This window comes from Gigantopelta aegis, chromosome 10, assembly GCF_016097555.1.
Source record: "Gigantopelta aegis isolate Gae_Host chromosome 10, Gae_host_genome, whole genome shotgun sequence".
Classification (NCBI taxonomy): Eukaryota; Metazoa; Mollusca; class Gastropoda; order Neomphalida; family Peltospiridae; genus Gigantopelta; species Gigantopelta aegis.
In genome coordinates this window covers 45,578,877-45,602,861 of record NC_054708.1, presented here as the reverse complement: position 1 = coordinate 45,602,861, position 23,985 = coordinate 45,578,877, and the positions used below count along the sequence as shown (strand labels likewise).

Here is a 23,985-nt window from a genome sequence, read left to right as displayed (position 1 = left end):
TATATGTACCCGGTATATGATGTGCATGTCTGTGTGTGTGCTGTCAGACTGTGATATATATATATGTGAATGTGTGCAATTGCTTGCTTGCATGCGCACTGTGTTAACTCCACCATGTGCACATTGTATTTATGGTATCTTTGTGGGAAAATGCAGTAATCATGTTTGTATGTTCCAGGGACCTATATATATCACACGTGAGTACTGGAAACAGAAGAAAGTGCAATGTTTTAATGATAATTTGATCTTTGTGTATTTCAGAGACCTATCTCACAACAAGATTGGCATCATCGACAGTGGCATCTTCTCAGGTCTGCCAAAACTTATCAAACTGTAAGTGAAAAAAACCAACAACACACACACAAAAGAAAGAAAGCTCTTTATTTTTAGACTATTGTTTTTTGGTGCAGCAAGTAACGACTTCACTTCTCTTGTTAGTTTCCCACAAAATCCGGCTTGGTATAGTCAGGTAGTCTTTGAGTGTAACATGGCAGGTGTACACATACATCTGGCTGGAGTGACAAATGGCCATTTGTCTTAAATGTATGAAATACTGCTATGGTCTTCTTTTTGGTAAGCATGTTAGGAGCTTCAAAGGCCTGTGTGTATGTACGACATGAAGACATTGTACACGTACATCTGTAGGTTCTGTCCTTGTAATGCAATAAATTTAACGTCTGTGTATCCAGGAAAGGTTCTCACACATTTGTCGTGGGCACATCAGGGTTGGAAGTGTCTTACATTTCAATAGTAGCCCATGGTCTATCAGGTATCTAAAATGTGGTAGTCCAGCAACATGTTATGGTAGCCTGAATTCAAAAGATACCCTGATTCATATATATATATATATATATATATATATATATATATATATATATATATATATATATATATATATATATATATATACACACACACACATATATACATATATATATATATACACACACATACACACACACACACACACACACACACACACACACACACACACACACATGTATTCTAGTATAATACTTTTTAAACAGTTAAATCTATTGCTTCTTATTTCAGCTATGTTCATCAATGTAATTTCTGCTTTAGACTTAATTAATACAACAATATCTTCACATGTCGTTGCATAAAATTTATTTATTTCTAATGTTGTACAAAGCATTTTCACAAAAGTCTTATAACTGAACTCAACACATTGAGAGGATTCGTTCATTATTTAATTTTTTTTAATTTTATTTTCAGATCTCTGTCTTATAATCGAATCAATACCATACCAGAAGGAACTTTCAATGACTTGACATCTCTTCATAGTGTGTAAGTTATTCTTATTTACTCTCACGTAAATAGAGGAATCGTCACGAGTTAAGACAAATACCGATTAACTAGACGAGGTTGATATTTTACATATTAAAAAACATGAGTAATGAATTCTATTTATCCTATAACACTTCTAAAATAACATTTTAATTAATTTTTTAGTAAATCACAGTACTAAAGTCGCCGCCATCGATAATATGATGTCATCACGATTAACACAGATTAGTTTGACATCATGCATTTTAAACAAATCTTTGAAAACGTTATGCTCAGGTACACGGGTCTTAATTGTTGGCTTGTAAGCAAATGACCCATCCACAACAATACATTACCTAGAGACCTTGCAGATTTGTATACCATTATTAACCGGGTTAATAAAGTAAATTATCACATGGGTTTATGACATGGATATGATGGGTGAGTTATAGGATAAAAACAAATACAATCTTCCGGGCAAAATACATGTAATACATGTAGACTGGTTCCCCGGCCAACTCTGCACTTCATCCACCTCTGGTAAGCAGTTTTAAAGAAGGAAGGAAATGTTTTATTTAACGACGCACTCAACACACTTTATTAACGGTTATATGGCATCAGACATATGGTTAAGGACCACACAGATATTGAGAGAGGAAACACGCTGTCGCCACTTCATGGGCGATGCTTTTCGATTAGCAGTAAGGGATCTTTTATATGCACCATCCCACAGACAGGGTAGTACATACCAGGGGCTTTGATATACCAGTCATGATGCACTGTCTGGAACGAGAAATAGCGCAATGGGGCCATCGACAGGCCTCTGGTAAGCAGTGTTAAAGAGGTCAGACCAGCCATAGGCATACGAGATGGGGTAGGGGGGGTGTCAACTGCTCCCTCCTACTCCCACCGGCTCTGGAGCAAATCTTCGTATTTAGACAAAAACCATGGAAACATTTTGACAAAATGAGCTGGTCTGCCATACTATTTCCATCATTCTACTCAAAATATTAGTTGTAATCCATGTGAAACAAAAGTGTAATACTTATCGTAGTTTGGAACCCTCATTCCAGCCAGTGCACCACGAATGGTATATCATAGGCCGTGGTATGTGCTATCCTGTCTGGGATGGTGCATATTAACGATCCCTTGCTACTAATAGGAAATTGTAGCAGGTTTCCTCTCTAAGACTATATCTCAGAATTACCAAATGTTTGACACCCAACAGCCAATTAAATGTACAGACCCTAGTTTTAGCCCATGAAAAGTAACACTAAGTTCAGTTAATCTACAAACCTGTAACACATTTGAATAAAGTTGCACTTAAGTGAAAGATGACTCTGTGACTTTGAAATGGTGAAATATCCTCTAAAAATAGACTAAAACTTGACTCCATAACTGTTACCTCTCAGACGCACGTGCGTTTTTAAAAATGTGAGAAATGCATTTTGTGATATTAAAAACACCAGGTTGGCCAAAAACACTTCGAATGTACGGAAATGGATAAGCTAAACAATAAAATCTGAGTAAAGTATGATTTCAGTTATTAAAAACAGTTCTAATTGTCAAAAATATGCCTTAGTGTTTAAAAACTAGGGTATGTCCCTTTAATAAATCAATGTGCTCTACTGGTGTCATTAAACAAAGCAGATGTTTTTAGTTTGGAACCCTTTATAACTGTTTTGTACTGAAGGAAACAGGAATAATCATTGTTATCCAGATTTGGACATTTTTGTTAATTTGGCAAAAAGCACCCCCCCCCCCCCCCCCCGCTCTCCACACACACATGCACACACCACACACACACACTTGCACACACCACACACACACACACACACACACACACACACACACAAATGGGAGCCTGTATGCCTATGAAACCAGCCAATGCAAATTATAATAGTATAACAAGCTGTATTAAACAGCCACCTGTCTTTAAGAAGTCATGATAATATTCTCTAAAATAACCAGTGTAATATAAACTGAGCTGTATTAAACAGCCATTTGTATTAGAAAGCCACTTTTTAATATATTCCCATCAAGTGGTTGCTTTGCTTGTATTGAACATATATTAATAATTTAACAAAATATTAGACTTTCAATCTGTGACATGAAAAGTAAAGAAATTAAATTGTTGTGCCACACCCTGACACCACCTTTCTCTACCCATTCGCCCGACCACTGTGATTCCCTGTCTTGTGTCCCTCATTCCTCCATTTTTATGGATTATATATTTGCCTAAAATTATTTGAATCCCATGACCAAAAAAATAAAATTTTGTTTTTCATGGAATTCGTTTCCACTCTGCAGTTGATTGCATTCAGAATGACTGAGTGAGTGTGTCAATTTTGATATTTATAATTCATCATATCGGGAAGTTCTGCAGAATGCTTTATTTCATTATCATGCGGAAAAAGATCTGAGCCAGTGGTTAGTGGTGGCCAACATGGTCATCAAAAACACATCGGGCTGCCACAATTAAAAAAACATGATGCGCCGCAGGGGTTTCTGTGCATTTAACTGCTGCAAGCAATATTGTAGAGGCTATATATACTTTGGTGTTTTGACATTGGACTCATCAAGAATTGATCATATGGGGTGGGAAGCAATTTATTTTTTATACTCATCAAATAGAATTTTATTTACATACATACATGTACACGTGTGCTTGCCTGGAGAAATAACTACAGGAGACCCACCAGCAATAAAGTAATTTGGTGCCTTCTGACTACTCCATATGGTTGAAATAATACTAATTTCTATTAAATATTTTTAGACGTCTGCCATTATTTAGCCTTATATCAATTTAGGCCTCTTCAAACATTTTGCAGTATGAATATTGTACAAGCAGTAAGCTGAAACAATAATAATTGTAACACTTTAGATTGCATCGATCACAGAGATAAAACATGCCAAATTAAAATACACCTGTGACGTCACAGTATTGTCTCAGCACTCCATTATTTTTCAGTAATGGAGAGATGAAACCCTACTTAATTAACCCACAAAAATCATTGGTGTTAAACGCCATACTAACATATATTGACATAAAGTTATTATTTAGAGAATGATTAAGATGTTATCTGTTAAACCAGTTCACATCAAAACAACCAGTTCACGTCAAAACTACTTAAATATTTAAGCCTCTCTTAGTTTTTATGATCTCAAAATAGTTTTCTGAATATCTCCAACCTTTTGTCTCACCCCATCCCCCATACTCAACCCCCATCAACTATTAATTACATTATGGAAAACTTCCATTAAAAAGAATGTTCCTGTGCTCAGAAGTAAAAAAAAAATACATGCTGTGCCCAAGTTAAAGAGATCTAAAGATTAGAACAAGTCAGACATGTCCCCTGTGTAAACACAGGTGCAGATGCTGGGGAGAGGGAGAGGGATCTAGGGGTTCTGGATCTTCCACTGCTTATGATGAATTTTCCCACTTACATGTATTTTAACGATCATTCACTGATAATATTGAACTTCCATTCAAGTAGTTGCACTTCATAAACAAATACTAGGTCCACACATTTGGGACGTAGATCAGTGCTTACCTGATCGATTCCCGTCGGTGGACCCATATGGCTATTTCTCGTTCCAGCCAGTGCTCCACAACTGGTGTAACAAAGGCCGTGGTATGTACTATCCTGTCTGTGATGGTGCATATGAAAGATCCCTTGCTGCTAATCAAAAAGAGTAGCACATGAAGTGGCAACAGCGGGTTTCCTCTCTCAATATCTGTGTGGTCCTTAACTATATGTCTGATGCCATATAACATTCCATAACTAAAATGTGTTGTGTGCATAGTTAAATAAAACATTTCCTTCCTTCCTTCACTGATAATATTCAACTTCCATTTAAGTAGTTGCATGTAGATGCACACATACACATACACACACCCCACTTCAGCAAAAAATCCTAGATCCGCACCTGGAATAGATACCTTTGTTTATTAAGTGTATGGCTTTCAGTTCTTGTTGGTGGTCTTTGTAGACAGGTTTGCCTAAACTAATGAAGTGGTAGACTGCTTTGTGCGATAAAGAATCGCTGAACATCATGACACGATGACAGTTTCCCCAGGGGATTACTTAGCTACATTGAAGAAGTGTCCTCTTCATTATGCCAGTCAGTAGCTATTTGTCTTCTCGCGATGCCAGCCTGGCTCAATGAACCAGGGCTGATCGTGTCCACGCAGAATAGATTTGGAATTTTTCACACTGTTTTCAAAAAGAACAAATTGCAAGTCCGTCACATAAATAAGCAAAAAAACAAACAAAAAACCCAAATTCAATTCAATTCAATTCAATTCTATTTTTGATATCATTGTGTGTTTTTATTTGGGATATTCATGAAGACTGCATAGATTTGATGTTTGTTTTGTAGAGGTTTACAAAAAAACTAATTGTAAGTCCAGCAGAAAAGTCAGTCCCTTAAAAAACCACAGCTAACACACACCCATTCAAAGCACCCCCCCCCCCCCCCACAAAAAAAACAAAACCCCACAAAAAAAAAAACCCAAACAAACAACAAACCAACATCAACCTCAAAACAAAACCCTTCCTCTTTTGATAGTATTGTGTATTTTCATTTAGGAAATTTAGCACAAAAAGTACATCGGTTATTGGGTGCCATGTTTTGAGGTATGATAGATAATTCTGTCTCTTCCTTGGGCAGCAGAAAGCTAATATACATGATTACGCGTTTCAATCAAACTAGTCACCAGCTGTGGTATGTGCTTTCCTGTCTGTGGGAAAGTGCACATAAAAGATCTGAAAAATGTAGTGGATTTCCTCTGATGACTACGAGTCGAGATTACCAAATGTTTGACATCCAATAGCATCCAATGATTAATAAATTAATGTGCTCTAGTGGTGGTGTTAAACAAAACAAACTTTAACTTTTTTTTCAATCAGTTATTGATATCCTTGCTGAATGTGTTGTGTAGCACATAGTCTAAGCATGTCGAGTATTGACATACAGTCAAACTTGCTCTAGTGGCCACCTGTATTAAACAACCGCCTGTGTAAAAAGGCCACATTTTTATTCTTTCAAATTATCTAATGTACTATAAACTGACCGCTATTAAGCAGCCAACTGTCTCAAAAAGCCACTCAAGTTTTCATGGCAATTTGCCCTTTTTGACAAAGTTATGGTCATTGAACATAGGAGATATGAAACTTTGAACATGGGTCTGGAAGGAGGAGACATGTATTGCTTTAGCAGTACTCTCAGAATGTTTGGTGTTGTTGTTTTTTGCGTCAGTGTTATCTCTATAAAGGGACAGACCCTAGTTTTTAAACACTAAGGCAAATTGTTCACTATTAGAGCCGTTTATGATCACTGAAATCAAACTTTACTTATGTTTTATTGTTTAGATTATCCATTTCCGTACAACCAAAGTTTTTCTGGTCATCCTGGTTTTTCTAACACCACAAAATGCATTTTTTTTTACATTTTTAAAAACGCACATATGTCTGAAAAGTAATGGTTATAAAGTCGAGTTTTAGTCTATTTTTAACGGTTTTTCACCAATTCAACATCACAGACTCTTGTTTCACTCTCTTGTAACATTATCCAAATGTGTTACAGGTTTGTAGATTAATCAAAAACTTAGTTTCCATTTTTTACGGGTTGAAACTAGAGTCTGCGTCTTTAGTGCCTCTAAACTATTTATAGTACATGTATTATGTTTAACATGTCTGTATTTCCTTGCAGTGATTTCAACTCGGAATATTTATAGTACATGTATTATGTTTAACATGTCTGTATTTTCTTGCAGTGATTTCAACTCGGAATATTTATAGTAAAAGTATTATGTTTAACATGTCTGTATTTTCTTGCTGTGATTTCAACTCGGAATATTTATAGTACATATTGTATTATGTTTAACATGTCTGTATTTCTTGCAGTGATTTCAACTCGGAATATTTATAGTACATGTATTATGTTTAACATGTCTGTATTTTCTTGCAGTGATTTCAACTCGGAATATTTATAGTACATGTATTATGTTTAACATGTCTGTATTTCCTTGCAGTGATTTCAACTCGGAATATTTATAGTACATATTGTATTATGTTTAACATGTCTGTATTTCCTTGCAGTGATTTCAACTCGGAATATTTAAGATGTGACTGTCACTTACGCTGGCTTATAAAATGGTCGAAAAGTAAAAAGGTTCGGGTTCACGCATCCACAAAATGTGCCTTGCCGGAAGCCATGAAAGGGCTGACCTTCAACAAGCTGAGACGGAGTGAACTCCACTGCAGTACGTTACCTACGTTTATTTATTTACTTCAACTTATTTCCGTGCTTATATCCAATCAAGGTTCAAGTACACTGTCCTGGGCACACACCTGGACTGTCTGTCCAGGACAGTGGGTTAGTTGTTAATTGTTAGTGGTTAGTGAGAGAGAAAAGATGGTATAGTGGTCTTACACCTACCCACTGAATAATTAAAACTCGATCTGTACCAAGCTGTGAACCCAGTACCTACCAGCCTTGTGTTCGATGGCTTAACCACGATGCCACTGAGGCCGGTTACCTACATTATTATCTGTATCATGGATACTAGATCATACTGTAAATATCGGGTAACATGTACGTAATAATATTTGTATGATCCATAATAAACCATATCGTACAAAAGGAATACTATGTGAGTGGCTGTTAGATACCATTTATTTAACAGTAAATTGTGTCCTTAGAGAATACTACATGAGTGATCGTTAGATACCATTTATCTAACAGTGAATTGTGTCCTTAGAGAATACTATATGAGTGATCGTTAGATACCATTTATCTAACAGTGAATTGTGTCTTTAGAGAATACTACATGAGTGACCGTTAGATACCATTTATCTAACAGTGAATTGTGTCCTTAGAGAATACTACATGAGTGATCGTTAGATACCATTTATCTAACAGTGAATTGTGTCCTTAGAGAATACTACATGAGTGATCGTTAGATACCATTTATCTAACAGTAAATTGTGTTCTTAGAGAATACTACATGAGTGACCGTTAGATACCATTTATCTAACAGTAAATTGCTTCAAAATTTATTGAACAAGCGAAAGTAAGTTGGATACATTTGTAAACAGCAAGTGTTAAGATAAATGGTATTTAACGGACATGAGAGTAGAGGATAGTATTTGACGTCGAGAACAGCTGTGGTGGTGTATATCACATACTAGTGGAACCTATTTCTCATACACAGTCTTGCTCATTAGTTACAGCTTGTATTTGCTCAGTACTCAGCATGAAATTGCAGTAACATGAGAATAAGAGAAACAGAAAAATGTACATTAATAAAAAATTTAAAAAAAGGAAAAAAAGAAAGGAAAAAAAAAGTACATTAATTAAGTCTTCTTGTTATTTGAAGAAAAGTTCAGCATTTGTTGTTATTGATTTAATAACATGAGATTCTGAGTGAATAATTCACCTCGGTGAATATGTCAAAAGTAATAATAATTTGACTTTAAATCCACGGTTTGAAAAAGAGATTTAATCGTATTACTCAAATCTGTCTTCGAGGCTTTTTCAAAGATAAAACATTTTAAAAATAAAAGATATGGTGGATTCAAAATCTTGTTATCTTTATCTGATTAAGCAAAATGAATTTTAAAAAAAAGAGAAAATTTTCTGTTACAGATTAATTTAGTTACCATACATAATTATATATAATTAATAATTAAATTATTAAATCTGATTGGTCAGGAGGTGCTTACTTTTTTTCGTTCATATCTTGATGAACTGAAAAAAATTAAGCCACACCTACTACCCTCGTCCTCCCCCCACCCCCACAGCCTTGCACTACTTTTGTGCAACAAGCCAGGTTATTCAAGCAATCATATTTAGATATTTTGAAGAAAACACATGAAAGTTACAAAAGCAATACCAAAAATGTATACGATAAATTAATGTAAAATGCTATAGCAGAGTAGACATGTAGATCTATATGCATTAATTTAAAAAAAACAAAAACAAAAACAAACCCTCTGTGCTAATCATGACATGAGACTCGGTCGGTGGCCAAAGAAATTGTGTTGGAAACTTCACGTCTGTAACTTACTTGTAAGTAATGTTCTACAGCTGTTGGTGAAATTAAACGGTTCCACCGACAGCATAAGTGTTAGACACGTTGCCTTTATTCACTTCGATAAAATATGAACTAAACTTGAATAGGACAATTCCTTCCAATATAAATAAATGATCCATAAAAATGCACAGCAGCTAGAGGAAATGACATCATTTACAAAAAATCACCTGATTCAAATAATAGTGAATGAACATTTGCATTCTTATGTGACATAAGTATAAATGAAGTTTACACAAACAATACTACAGGCATATTTAAAGTTAAACAAAATAAATTCAGTTATGTATTGTTAAAGTATGCATATAAATTTAATTATAAGATTTGACCACAATTATTTTTTGGTTCATGCAAGTATGAACCGAAAAAACAATGTGCACACTTTTGTATGACCCGCTACGTGGGATCATACAGTGTACAAATAGTTTTTTCGGTTCATACTTGCATGAATCCAAAAATAATTGTGGTCAATTCTTAAATAAAACTAAAATATCCGAATAGATAAATTACATTCATGAGCTTATCATTTATGTATTTTATAAAATTTAAGAAATCACTTGCAAATTGTTTTATTTTTATACTACAGCTCTCAGCTTACATGTACTTCTAATGGACAGGATAGCACATACCATGGACTTTCATGTACCATTCAAAGAGCAGTTTGGAATGGGTAAAAGTATGATGTGTCCATTGATGTGGATTGATCCTACAAACACCCGTGTTGCTGCTGATGTGAATGCTCTACTACTGACCTACATTCATTTAATTCATTTCAATGTATTTTCGTGCTTATATCCAATTAAGGTTCAAGCACGCTGTCCTGGACACACACCACAGCTGTCTGTCTGGGACAGTGAATTAGTGGTTAGTTCTCAGTGGTTAGTGAGAGAGAAAAGGGTATAGTGGTCTTACACTGAGTCATTAAAACTTTCTCTGGGTGGGAGCTGGTACTGGGCTGCGAACCCTGTACCTACCAGCCTTATGTCCGATGACCTAACCATGACACCACCAAGGCCAGTTAATGAATCAATCTAGTGGCAACATTAAACATTACCCATTGAGTCGTTAAAACGTGCTCTGGGTGGGAGCCAGTACCAGGCTGCGAACCTAGCACCTACCAGCCTTATGTCCGATGGCTTAACCACGACACCACCGAGGCCAGTCACCGACCTACATCCCACAGCTCTGTTTTATAACAAATGCACATTAACCTCTCATTGTTGATAAATGGGAGAGTGGGGCTGCTAAACTGTCTACTGCAAAACCTTTACAAACACCAGAGAATATTTGACCTTCCGTTATTGATCGATTCATTCACGACAAGTGAAACTATCCCAGGACCGTTGGGAAGCAAAACATTTGTCTAGACCAAATCCTTCATTTCACGCACATGTTGTTTGATCAGGATTTAATGTAAGATGAAAAAAAATATATAAAAATGTCTACAGTAATAATTTAGTCCAGTTGCACTCCTTAATTATGTAATGACTTATCATAGGAAAAATTAAAGTAGTACAGCTTTGTAATTAATAAGATTATATGAGGCAGGGGATATAGCCCAGTGGTATCTTTGCTTACTTGATGCATGTTTGGCCTGGGATCGATTCCTGTCGGTGGGCTATTTTTCGTTCCAGCCAGTGCACCGTGACTGGTACCGGTATATCAAAGGCTGTGTCAGAATATATTTCAGAATTAACAATGCTATACATTCAATAAATCATTTCATTTCAAAGTGTTTTTGTGCTTATATCCAATTAAAGTTCAAGCATGCTGTTCTGGCACATACCTCAGCTATCTGGGCTGTCTGTCCAGGACAGTAGGTTAGTTGTTAGTGGTTAGTGAGAGAGAAGAGGGTGTAGTGGTCTTACATAAGAGTCATTAAAACTTTCTCTGGGTGGGAGCCGGTACCGGGCTGCGAACCCTGTACCTACCAGCCTTATGTCCGATAGCCTAACCACAACACCACCAAGGCCAGTTAATAAATCAATGTGCTCTAGTGGTGTCATTAAACAAAAAAACTTTTAACTTTTTTGTCCTAGGAAAAATGAAGTTCTACTGCATAGTAATGAATGAGATCATAAGATGCAAAAATCCTCATGTTTTAAACTGTCGTAATTTATTACTGGTGATAGATTGTTTGCCCCTCATCTCCATTATTAGTTGTTAAGAAAATCATAATTTTAAATAGCCAATCTTTTTAATTGGCCAACTGTCCAATGTGTTCCTCCCCGAGGTCTAACGTCTTTAAAACTAATTCATTATTACTGTTTTCCAAAGCATTTCATTGTCAGTAATGGGCACGTGTGCAGGGGGAAGGTTTTGGGGGTCGAAACCCCTCTTTACTCAGGCAAATTTTCTCTCCTTTTTTTAATATATTTTCCGGGGGAGCATGACTCGATGCCTCTATAAACTTCACTCTCCGCAGTCTAGACCCTCGCCTGTTAAAATTTCTGAGCAAGCGTCTATGTCACTATAAAATGTCATTTATTTCACTAAATTTTAAGATCGCTGATATTTTATTATTTACTGTATCTAACAACCACTAATTAAGTAATATGCTAGAGTGTCTGATATGTTTCAAATTACTTTCTTCTTTTGGGGGTGGGGGTGGGGGTGGGGGGGGGGACATAGCCCAGTGGTAAAGGGTTTGCTTGATGCGTGGTCGGTCTAGGATCGATCCCCGTCGGTGGACCCATTGAGCTATTTCTCGCTCCAGCCAGTGCTCCACAACTGGTGTAACAAAGGCTGTGGTATGTACTATCCTGTCTGTGGAATGGTGCATATAAAAGATCCCTTGCTGCTAATCGAAAAGAGTAGCCCATGAAGTGTTGACAGCGGGTTTCCTCTCTCAATTTCTGTGTGATCCTTAACCATATGTCTGACGCCATATAACCATAAATAAAATGTGTTGAGTGTGTCGTTAAATAAAAATTTCCTCTTTTTTTGGGGGGGGGGGGGGGTATTGGAAGACTATGTGTGAAGAGCTCCCATTGCTCCTTGTGGCTAAGACATTAATCACACCAGCAGCTAAGTAAATCAATGTCATTATACAGCACCACTGGAGAGTGGTCAGCTTCCCCACGAGTGCCTTGGCCCTCATATTCGATTAGGAGCAGAATATCTGATCACCTTGAACATCTTGACAATTAAGGGAGGGAATGGCAAATGCTGGAGTCGGTTTGCAGGTTCCCGTTTATCTAATTTTTAAGCATAACGAAATTAAAACCTTCGCCTAACACATCATGCATCAGTTTTCAGCATCTCGGTTGTCTTGTTTCGAAATCGGAATGATTGGTCAGTGAGGAGTGAAGAAAATAATTGTCTTAAACAAAGAGACAGCGTATGGCTTATTGTATTATACGCCAGACCCAACTTTGTGTACTCAGTAACGGTTCAGGTGTGTCATCTTCTTAAACCAAACGGGATAAGAACTCGGCCCATTTAATTCATTTATAAATGTGTATATAGAAAAAAGTAGGTTTATGGTATCCTTTATAAAAGTGGGTGGGATGTAACCCAGTGGTAAGGCACTTCCTCGATGCGCTGTCGGTGTGGGATCGATCCCTGTCGGGCAGGCCCATTGGGTTATTTCTCGTCCCAGCAAGTGCACCATGACTGGTATATCAAAGGTCGTGGTATATACTACCCTGTCTGTGGGATGGTGCATATAAAAGATCCCTTACTGCTAAGCAAAAAGAGTAGTCCATGAAGTGGTGACAGCGGGCTTCCTCTCTCAATATCTATGTGGTCCTTAACCATGTGTCTGATGCCATGTGTCTGATGCCATGTAATGTAAATAAAATGTACTGAGTGCGTCATTAAATAAAACATTTCTTTCTTTTTCCTTTATAAAATAATGTGATTTTTGGTTTCACACATCGTTAACACAGTGTTTTAAATTAACTGTAGAATATTTAAACTGATGACAATATATCATCCAAAAAAAAAGAAAGAAATGTTTTATTTAACGACGCACTCAACACATTTTATTTACGGTTATATGGCGTCAGACATGGTTAAGGACCACACAGATTTTGAGAGGAAACCCGCTGTCGCCACTACATGGGCTACTCTTCCGATTGGCAGCAAGGGATCTTTTATTTGCGCTTCCCACAGGCAGGATAGCACAAACCATGGCCTTAGTTGAACCAGTTATGGATCACTGGTCGGTGCAAGTGGTTTATACCTACCCACTGAGCCTTGTGGAAATCCCATGCCTCGACTGGGATCCGAACCCAGTACCTTTTAGCCTGTAGACCGATGGCCAGAATCATCCATGTCATTACTTATCTCTGTGCTTTATAATCATTGTGGTCTAGTGGTGTCGTTAAACAAAACAAACTTTTTTTTAAACTTTTAACTCTATACTTGACACCCAATAGTTTGTGCTGGAGTATCGGTTAAATAATCATTCATGCTTATATTACTTAATATGATCAAATCACAGTGTTTCACAACTGATATATCAAAACCCATGGTATGTGATGCCCTGTCTGGGAAAGTGCATATTATATAGAAAAGACCCATTGTTGCTAATTAAATAGTTAACTTATACCTCAATGAAGTATGACTTACATGTATATTTAATCCATTTCATAATAAACAATCGTTTCCTTGATCCTGTCAGCCGTACTAAATGATTTGAATGCACTACGGCCATCAACCAATCAAAACGGTGTCACATTTAATAAAAATGTCAGGGAAAACATGCATATTACTTGTGACAATTTAAAGACTGTTAAGTCGACCACAGTTGCATTTTCTGCCTCACAAATTGTATGAACTGCCAACATGTGAGTTGTTAATTCACTTGATGGTTGTGATATTAAAGCGTTTTTAGAGCTTGTAAAATGTCACGCTGTCAGATGGGTGGACATTTATTGTCTGGTGTGGTATGCCTGCCCATTAAATATGGCCCTCTTTTGTTTTTCTCTTCTTTTAGTGTTTTTCAATGCAGATTTTCTTGTGTGAGCCTTCCCCCATGGAACAGAAGAAGAAAGAAAGAAATGTTTTATTTAACGACGCACTCAACACATTTTATTTACGGTTATATAGCGTCAGACATATGGTTAAGGACCACACAGATTTTGAGAGGAAACCCGCTGTCTCCACTACATGGGCTACTCTTCTGATTAGCAGCAAGGGATCTTTTATTTGCACTTCCGACAGGCAGGATAGCACAAACCATGGCCTTTGTTGAACCAGTTATGGATCACTGGTCGGTGCATGTGGTTTACACCTACCCATTGAGTCTTGCGGAGCACTCAGTCAGGGTTTGGAGTCGGTATCTGGATTAAAAATCCCATGCCTCGACTGGGATCTGAACCCAGTACCTACCAGCCTGTAGACCGATGGCCTACCACGACGCCACCGATGCCGGTGGAACAGAAGAATAATTCATAAATAGACATCTACGTTTATGTCAACAGTTAAAAGTTTGTTTTCTTCAATGACATCTCCAGAGCACATAGATTTTTTTTTTTAATCATTGTCTATTGGATGTCAAACATTTGGTAATTCCGACATATAGTCTTAGAGAGGAAACTCGCTACATTTTATTCCTTTAATAGCAAGGGATCTTTTATATGCACCATCCCAGATAGGATAGCACATACCATGCCGTTTGGTATACCAGTCGTGGTGCACTGGCTAGAGCGAGAAATAGCCCAATGTACATATGAAGAGCCATTCTCCTATTCATTATATGAATATAATATGTTTTAGAAATTATTACAGTATTAGTGGTTAGAGCTGGGCAGTATTGAAATTTCAGGTTCGGTATCAGTATTTTGGGGGTGTTTTACCTCTGTGTCAGTTCGGTATTCAGTATTGTCACAATACCGATATCGAGCGGTATTTTCGGTATTCTACCGACTACTTTAAATGAGTAAGGCACAATACCGACATCGAGCGGTATTTTCCAATACCGACTCGGTATTTTCGGTATTCTCTAATTTCATATACTTTTTATTGACACAAAATGCATGTACATGTTTTTCTGTCGATTCAGAAAAAGAACGATGTCCATCCGCTCTCTGTTTCGGCCATTTGCGTTCATCAGATATATTGTTAGTGCTTTACTAAATGGCAGGAAACAGTAATTTTTTCAATACTGACCATTATTACATAATGAGAATATATCTGTATTCTTATTAGTCGAAAACCAGTCACATGACCATCTGTAAATAGTGGTATTGCCCTGAGATGGTCTCACCGGTCCATCAAAAGTGATATTGCCCTGGGAGATTTAACCAATGAAAATGAAGATGAGACAAAATTCTATCCAATTAATGAGTAGGTAACGTAATGCAACGTCAACTGCTAATAATTCTTAATGTAAACAAGCACAAACTTGTGACAAATCGCTTTGCTGTCCTTCAACAAAAAGATAACATCTTTAGTCATACTGAGTTTAATTCCGCAAACACGACAAAAACAAGGTCAGTAATCGTCAAATTGTGGATGGAATGTCTCGTAGATTTAAAAACGTACATGATACATCAAAATGCAGTTGGAATCGGCACTCTCAGGATTTTATGTTACAAATTTAAAAAAATGCATTTGGAGGCAATCGGTAACTGTTCAGTATAAATATATGTTCAGATTTATCACATTTTGTGTTTTATTTTGCTTTTAATATTTTTTTGACACTCTTGCTGGTTATAATGTCTCTAATTTGATTTTTGTCTTAGTAATGTTTCAACTGTTTATTTCCGCATTCCTCTGCATGTCATACAACGTCATAGGATTACGTGACGTCACTAAATCCCATCGTTTTAAAGCATTGCGAGAAATTATAAGCGTTGGCATATTTCGATTCTGATAAACAAAGCAGGAATGTATGAGTCTTATGGATGACATTATGTAATAAAACAATTATTGACCACATTTCGGGCAATATCATGTTTTATGGACCGAAGAAATTGATATTGACTTCGGCCGTTGGCCTCGGTCAATATCAATTTGTTCGGTCCATAAAACATGATATTGCCCTCAATGACAGTCAATAATTGATAAGTATATACAGTGTACTGCCCAGCTCTGTTAGTTAGATACTGGTGTTCAAATGACTATTATAATAAAGGTTTTATTGGTTTGGTTCTATCGATATGATGATAAATTTTGAAAATCCATAATCAATTGTGTGGGGAAATGTTAACAGTAATTGTGCCTTTTATTTAGATGATGGAATTGATGTATATATGTTGGGTTTGAGGTTTTTAATTTCATGTGTACATATTGAAAAGAAAAAAGAGATTAAAGAGATATTAAAGGTAAAATTAGACTGTAGGTGTGGTCAATTCCTTCTTATGTTCATATAATTCTAGTAGACTATGTAATCGAAAAATTTATTGGTTCATACCAGTCATTTATAACCGATGATCAAAGATGAAATTCTGAGCAGTTCCTAACACTAGTGGTAGATTATAACTCAATTTTAAACTCACGTTCACATGGACAAAGCTACCCCCCCCAAACCCCCCCCAAAAAAAAACAACCCCACCCAAACAACAGAAACTGTATTCATCCATAACTAAAAACAAAGTCAGAACAATAACTACATGCAAGTGTATCCTAAAAACAAGCTGGTAGTGGCAGTTGAGTGTGTGGCTTGAGACATGTCTTAAGACAAGGATGACATGTTTTATGCAAAAAGGAACACTTTGTCCTTGATTCACTACGTATGGAGGGGCGAGACGTAGCCCAGTGGTAAAGCACTCGCTTGATTCACTACGTATGGAGGGGCGAGACGTAGCCCAGTGGTAAAGCACTCACTTGATTCACTACGTATGGAGGGGCGAGACTGTGCCCAGTGGTAAAGCACTCGCTTGATTCACTACGTATGGAGGGGCGAGACGTAGCCCAGTGGTAAAGCACTCGCTTGATTCACTACGTATGGAGGGGCGAGACGTAGCCCAGTGGTAAAGCACTCGCTTGATTCACTACGTATGGAGGGGCGAGACGTAGCCCAGTGGTAAAGCACTCGCTTGATGCGCTACGTATGGAGGGGCGAGACGTAGCCCAGTGGTAAAGCACTCGCTTGATTCACTACGTATGGAGGGGCGAGACGTAGCCCAGTGGTAAAGCACTCGCTTGATGCGCTACGTATGGAGGGGCGAGACGTAGCCCAGTGGTAAAGCACTCGCTTGATTCACTACGTATGGAGGGGCGAGACGTAGCCCAGTGGTAAAGCACTCACTTGATGCGTGGTCGGTTTGGGATCGATGCCAGTCATTGGGCCCATTGGGCTATTTCTTTGCTCCAGCCAGTGCACCACAACTGGTACATCAAAGGCTGTGGTATGTGCTATCCTGTATGGGACGGTGTATATAAAAAATCCCCTCCTGCTATTCGAAAAGAGTAGCCCATGAAGTGGCGACACCAGGTTTCCTCCCTCAATATCTGTGTGGCCCTTAACAATATGTTCGACACATATAACCATAAATAAAATGTGTTGAGTGCATCGTTAAATAAAACATTTCCTTCCTTCACTTCGTATAGTGGCGACTGCCATCTCATCCTGTGTGCTGGCTGTGACCCTGGATGTTATTTGAACTTTGCCCAGCCAGTATTTCCCAACTGGCATATCAAACACCATGGTATGTGCTCTTCTTTCTGTGGCAGCGGCAGACTTCCTCTCTAATCATTAACTTCTGACCTGGACAAACAGCCCAGGCCGCGCTGAAGTTACTGCCCAGGACATTTTTGAGTATGGTTCAAATTAATACACAGTACACAGACTGTGAATAAAGATGTATCACTAGTCAGTAGCATTGACGTGGTTCAAAGGTCAAGGTTCTGACAAATATGTGACAGTAGATATGTGGTGCATATATGTATTTATTTATTTATTTATTTATTTATTTATTTATTTATTTATTTATATATTTATTTATTTATTTATTTATTTATTTACTGGTTGCTTTATTTATTTTTCTTCAGATCATGACCTGCAGCTTCCTTTCTTTGAGATCATCCCGAAGGAGTCCCAGATCGTGTTTGAAGGAGACAAACTTCCATTTGAATGTCGGGCCTCAGTTATCCATCAAAAGACGAAGATATTCTGGATGCGAAAGAATGTGACGATAAAGACTAACAAGACTGCAGGTGTGTTTGTGCACACGCTCATGTCTCCCGATCGCACGGTCATCACCCATTCCCTGGTGGTGGAAAATCTACAGAAGTCTCACACTGGAAACTGGAGTTGTCAGGTGAATATAGCAGGGCTTCTAGAATTTTTAGAAAATCCACTAGCCATGGGATCAGTGATTACTTATTTAACTTCTGCTTTCATTAAAAAAAAACCCCATAAATATTAAATTTAAATAATATCAACTATATTGCAATACATACATGTATGGCAATAGGGTTTCTTATATCGCAATACGGTTTTGACCGTATCGTTGCACCCTAATATAGCATATATCATATGAAGTACAGTTGTAACATCTTGTTCAATGGGCATACATCATGTTTTTGCCATAAACTTTATTGTTGTATTGCTTTGTTGTATTTCATATATTACTTGTGCATATATCGCAGTTTGGAAATGAACTGTTCATATATTATTTGGAAATTTGCATACATCGCAGTTTGGAAATGAACTGTTCATATATTATTTGGAAATTTGCATATATTGCAGTTTGGAAATGAACTGTTCATATATTATTTGGAAATTTGCATATATCGCAGTTTGGAAATGAACTGTTCATATATTATTTGGAAATTTGCATATATCGCAGTTTGGAAATGAACTGTTCATATATTATTTGGAAATTTGCATATATTGCAGTTTGGAAATGAACTGTTCATATATTATTTGGAAATTTGCATATATCGCAGTTTGGAAATGAACTGTTCATATATTATTTGGAAATTTGCATATATTGCAGTTTGGAAATGAACTGTTCATATATTATTTTCCATTTTCACAAACAGGTGTCCACACCGCAGGGCAAAGTGTCACGCGATGTCATGATCACCGTCATCAAGACTGAGGTCATCAAGTGTCCATCCGTAACCAAGGTAACAAACAAGGGCAACTATACCTGGCCGTCCACGCTGGCGGGAATCATCATCAAGAAGAAGTGCATTGTGGGAGGAGCGCACGATGAGGTGACCTACTACTGCAACGACTTCGGCTTCTGGGAGAATCACAACGTCTCTTCCTGCGGCTACGTCAGCATCCTGACAAGAAACCTCGAGAGCTTTTCAATTGTTAGTACAGTAAAACCTCAAAAAACCCAGATCCTCTGTAAACCAGAATTCCCTCAAAACTGGACATTTTTCACGGTCCCTTCTTTAAAATCAGTCAAGAGCATAACCTCACTAAACTGGATACCTCTTAAAACTGGACATTTTACTTGGTCCCGAGGGTGTCCGGTTTAGAGGGGTTTCACTGTACTCACTTTGCTAACTGGGTTTTAATATCATTACATTACAGGTCTGTGTACGCGGGAGGAGGTGGGTTTTGTTAAAAGCAAAATTTCAATATGTTTTCTGGAGAAGCGTGACAAAAAACCCCTAATAACTTTGCTTGCCACAGTCTAGATGTCACCCTGCACGCATGCCTGCATTATGATCATTAAGGAGTGAGTGTATGCCATAGAGTGCTCACCTGAGTTGTGATATGTGTTATCAGTCAGTTATTACCTGATAGTTGTCTAGCAAGCAGTATCTCTGTCTATTAGGGAACACAGTACTTCTAGTCGGTAGGAATATTATCAAGGGCCACTCATGATAGAAAGAAATGTTTTATTTAACGACACACTCAACACATTTTATTTACGGTTATATGGTGTCAGACATATGGTTAAGGACCACACAGATTTTGAGAGGAAATCCGCTGTCGCCACTACATGGGCTACTCTTCCGATTAGCAGCAAGGGATCTTTTATTTGCACTTCCCACAGACAGGATAGCACAAACCATGGCCTTTGTTGAACCAGTTATGGATCACTGGTCGGTGCAAGTGGTTTACACCTACCCACTGAGCTTTGCGGAGCACTCACTCAGGGTTTGGAGTCGGTATCTGGATTAAAAATCCCATGCCTCGACTGGGATCCGAACCCAGTACCTACCAGCCTGTAGACCGATGGCCTAACCACGATGCCACCGAGGCCAGTCACACTCACGATGGAATATTTTAAGTCACATTAAAGGGACTGTCCTGAGTTTCCTGCATTGTAAGATGTTTCAGATTAATAAAATACACATTAAATATATTTTCTTGTTTAGAATATCAGTGTCTGTATATTCAATGTGTTTCTGGTCGTCTTAATATTTGTAAGAAGCCCAAACTGGATTTTGTCTGCAGATAATTCCGTATGTACCAAAAACATTTAGCCTAATACAAATATTACAACGATCAGAAAGACATTTAATATACAGCCACTAATATTTTATGCAGAAAAATATATTTGATATGTAATTACAGTCATTAAAAAGTCTCGATTAGTCAATAACATAATAAAAATTGAAGCAAACTGAGGACTGTCCCTTTAACCATTTGTTAGATACAAAATAGCCATAGTCTAAAATGTGCTGGGGTGTTCCTTTGCTTCCTTCTGGTGTGTGTGTTCCTGGTTATTCTTCACACTCGAAACAAAATTATACAAGCTATTAATTAATCTAAGCCATTCTAAATTTTCCTCTTTTTTTTTGCTATCCATTAATGGAACATTTGGTTCAAAATAATTGGATACAAGTATTCGTGTTACGATTAGAGGATTCATCACTCATTTAAATTAGGCCACATCCAGACAGTGAAAAGCAATTCTACCTGTCATGCCATTACAGCTAATTTTATTTGTTGTGTTTGTTAACATAATCATGACAAAGGAAACCGCACTGTATGAAAAGTGAAAATGGAAACCGTGTTGAGTGAAAAGTGTAAAATATTGAATTATTATCTTGATGTTGTTTCACTTCCATTAGCTGATCTATGTTTTATACACGGGTTGCTAGTCTAGGAAAAGTTTATAAGACTCAGTTTATTTTAATTTTTTGTACTCTTCGGTTTTTTTTTTTTTTTTTTTATAAAGGAAAGGAATATTTGTTTAACAATACCTCAACACGTTGGTAATCAACAGTTGTTAACCACACCTCACAGTGAAAAAATTAAGAAGAATTGCAGTGGTAGACATCTGTCCTAAAGCTTAAGATTACCAAAAGTTTGACATCCAATAGCCGATGATTAATAAATCAATGCGTTCCACTGGTGTCCTCAAGTAAAACAAAGTTTATTTTTTACTTGCGAGATACTAAACCAGGAATCACTCCCCTTTATCTAGAACAGTAGGTTGCACCAATCTCTTAAGTTTAAAGTTTATTTTTTACTTGCGAGATACTAAACCAGGAATCACTCCCCTTTATCTAGAACAGTAGGTTGCACCAATCTCTTAAGTTTAAAGTTTATTAGCCTTGATGCAGTGATGGTTATGCCATCGGACATATGGCTTATAGGTACTGGGTTCGCATCCCAGTACCGGCTCCCACCCAGAATAAGTTTAACAGCTCAAATGGTAGTAGGTGTAAGACCACTACACTGACTTCTCTCTCACTAACCAGTAAACCGGCCTCGGTGGCGTAGTGGTTAGGCCATCGGTCTACAGGCTGGTAGGTACTGGGTTCGCATCCCAGTACCGGCTCCCACCCAGAATAAGTTCAACAGCTCAAATGGTAGTAGGTGTAAGACCACTACACTGACTTCTCTCTCACTAACCAGTAAACCGGCCTCGGTGGCGTAGTGGTTAGGCCATCGGTCTACAGGCTGGTAGGTACTGGGTTTGGATCCCAGTCGAGGCATGGGATTTTTAATCCAGATACCGACTCCAAACCCTGAATGAGTGCTCCGCAAGGCTCAATGGGTAGGTGTAAACCATTTGCACCGACCAGTGATCCATAACTGGTTCAACAAAGGCCATGGGTTGTGCTATCCTGCCTGTGGGAAGCGCAAATAAAAGATCCCTTGCTGCTAATCGGAAAGAGTAGCCCATGTAGTGGCGACAGCTTGTTTCCTCTCAAAAATCTGTGTGGTCCTTAACCATATGTCTGACACCATATAACCGTAACTAAAATGTGCTGAGTGCATCGTTAAATTCTTTTTTTTCACTAACCAGTAACCAGTAACAACTAAATCACTACATCACTGTCCTGGACAGACAGCACAGATAGCTGAGTTGTGTACCCAGGACAGAGTGCTTGAAATGAATAAATCTTGACATGTTTTAGAGAGAAAACCTGCTATATTTTTCCTATTGCAGCAAGGGATCTTTTATATGCACTTTTCCACAGACAGGATAGCATATACCACAGCCTTTGATATGCTAGCTGTGGTGCACTGGCTGGAATGAGTAAATTATGGTGATAGGCAGCCAGTGTACCACGACTGGTGTATCAAAGGTTGTGGTATCTGCTATCCTGTCTGTGGGATTGTGCATATAAAAGATCCCTTGCTACTAATTGAAAAATGTAGTGGGTTTTTTATCTAAGATTATATGTCACAATTACCAAATGTTTGACATTCAGTAGCCTATGATTAATAAATCAATGTGCTCAAGTGGTGTCATTAAATAAAACAAACAAACTTATTCTCTATTCTGCAGAAATAAATTTTAAAACAAAGGTCCTTAATACTTTATCTGATTGTCTGAACAATAAGAATCTTAATATGTTTTCTTTCTTTTTTTGCAGCAAACTTTAAATAAAACGAGGATTTTGGAATACATTGGACGGTTACGACTGAACTTCAACAACCCACGCCCCATCTTCTACGACATGTCCGTCATGGATGTAGTCTTTGCCACGGACATCCTCAAACGATTACAAAACTATATCTTACTAAAACCAGAGGTAACTGCAGTCATTTTATTTTGTTTACTGCATATTATTTTAACAGCCATCCATTATTAAATCTTGACTGTTTGGTCTTAAATTCAATGAATTTTAATTTTTAAAATGACAATTTTTAATCTATCTGAAGATATTTTTTGTTACTTTAAAACAAGTTTGCAAGTTTTTTTGTTTGTTTTTTTAATTTCATATTAAATTAGGCATCTATTAATAAAACTCATCCATTTAGTCTTAATTTCACTGAATTTGAACTCTTTTATTTTTTTTAGGTAATCTAAGTAATACTGTTGTTTTCTTCATTATATATATGTACAGTTTTTGATCAACATGCACACATGTTACGTTATTTTAAGACAATATTTTGTTGTTTGTAGGTGGCCGATGTCATTGTTGAGATAGCCAGCAACTTAACACAGGTGCCCAGTTCCATTCTACGCGGCTCACAGCTCCAGAAACGAGCGTGCTCAAGGTAACTCGTTTGTATACTCAGACACACAAAAAATGCAACAGAGATTGAATTTCAAATTAGTTTGTTATTTGATCAAAACACTTTTTTTAAACTTTTAAATTAGATTTTTAGAAAGTTAATGCAAAAAATGTTGTTTACATTATGGAAAGTTATTTCTGTAAAGTTTAATGTATTGCTTGAACATATAAAATGGTGTATATATAAATTTGTTTTACTAAGACACAAAAGAAATGTGACACACTCTTAAGACAGAAAGAAAGAAATGTTTTATTTAACG

General features: G+C 37.3%; 1 protein-coding gene across 1 annotated transcript in view; it reads left to right on the top strand.

The window, feature by feature from the left end:
* The window catches only part of LOC121384231 (adhesion G protein-coupled receptor A3-like), a 145,344-nt gene that overhangs the window by 89,672 nt on the left and 31,687 nt on the right, over positions 1-23,985 (top strand). Inside the window, exons 4-10 of the mRNA XM_041514518.1 lie at positions 262-333; positions 1,237-1,308; positions 7,392-7,555; positions 18,329-18,597; positions 19,325-19,603; positions 23,081-23,239; positions 23,614-23,708. Of these exons, the coding sequence (XP_041370452.1) occupies positions 262-333; positions 1,237-1,308; positions 7,392-7,555; positions 18,329-18,597; positions 19,325-19,603; positions 23,081-23,239; positions 23,614-23,708 (1,110 nt within the window). The remainder of the gene's footprint in view (positions 1-261; positions 334-1,236; positions 1,309-7,391; positions 7,556-18,328; positions 18,598-19,324; positions 19,604-23,080; positions 23,240-23,613; positions 23,709-23,985) is intronic.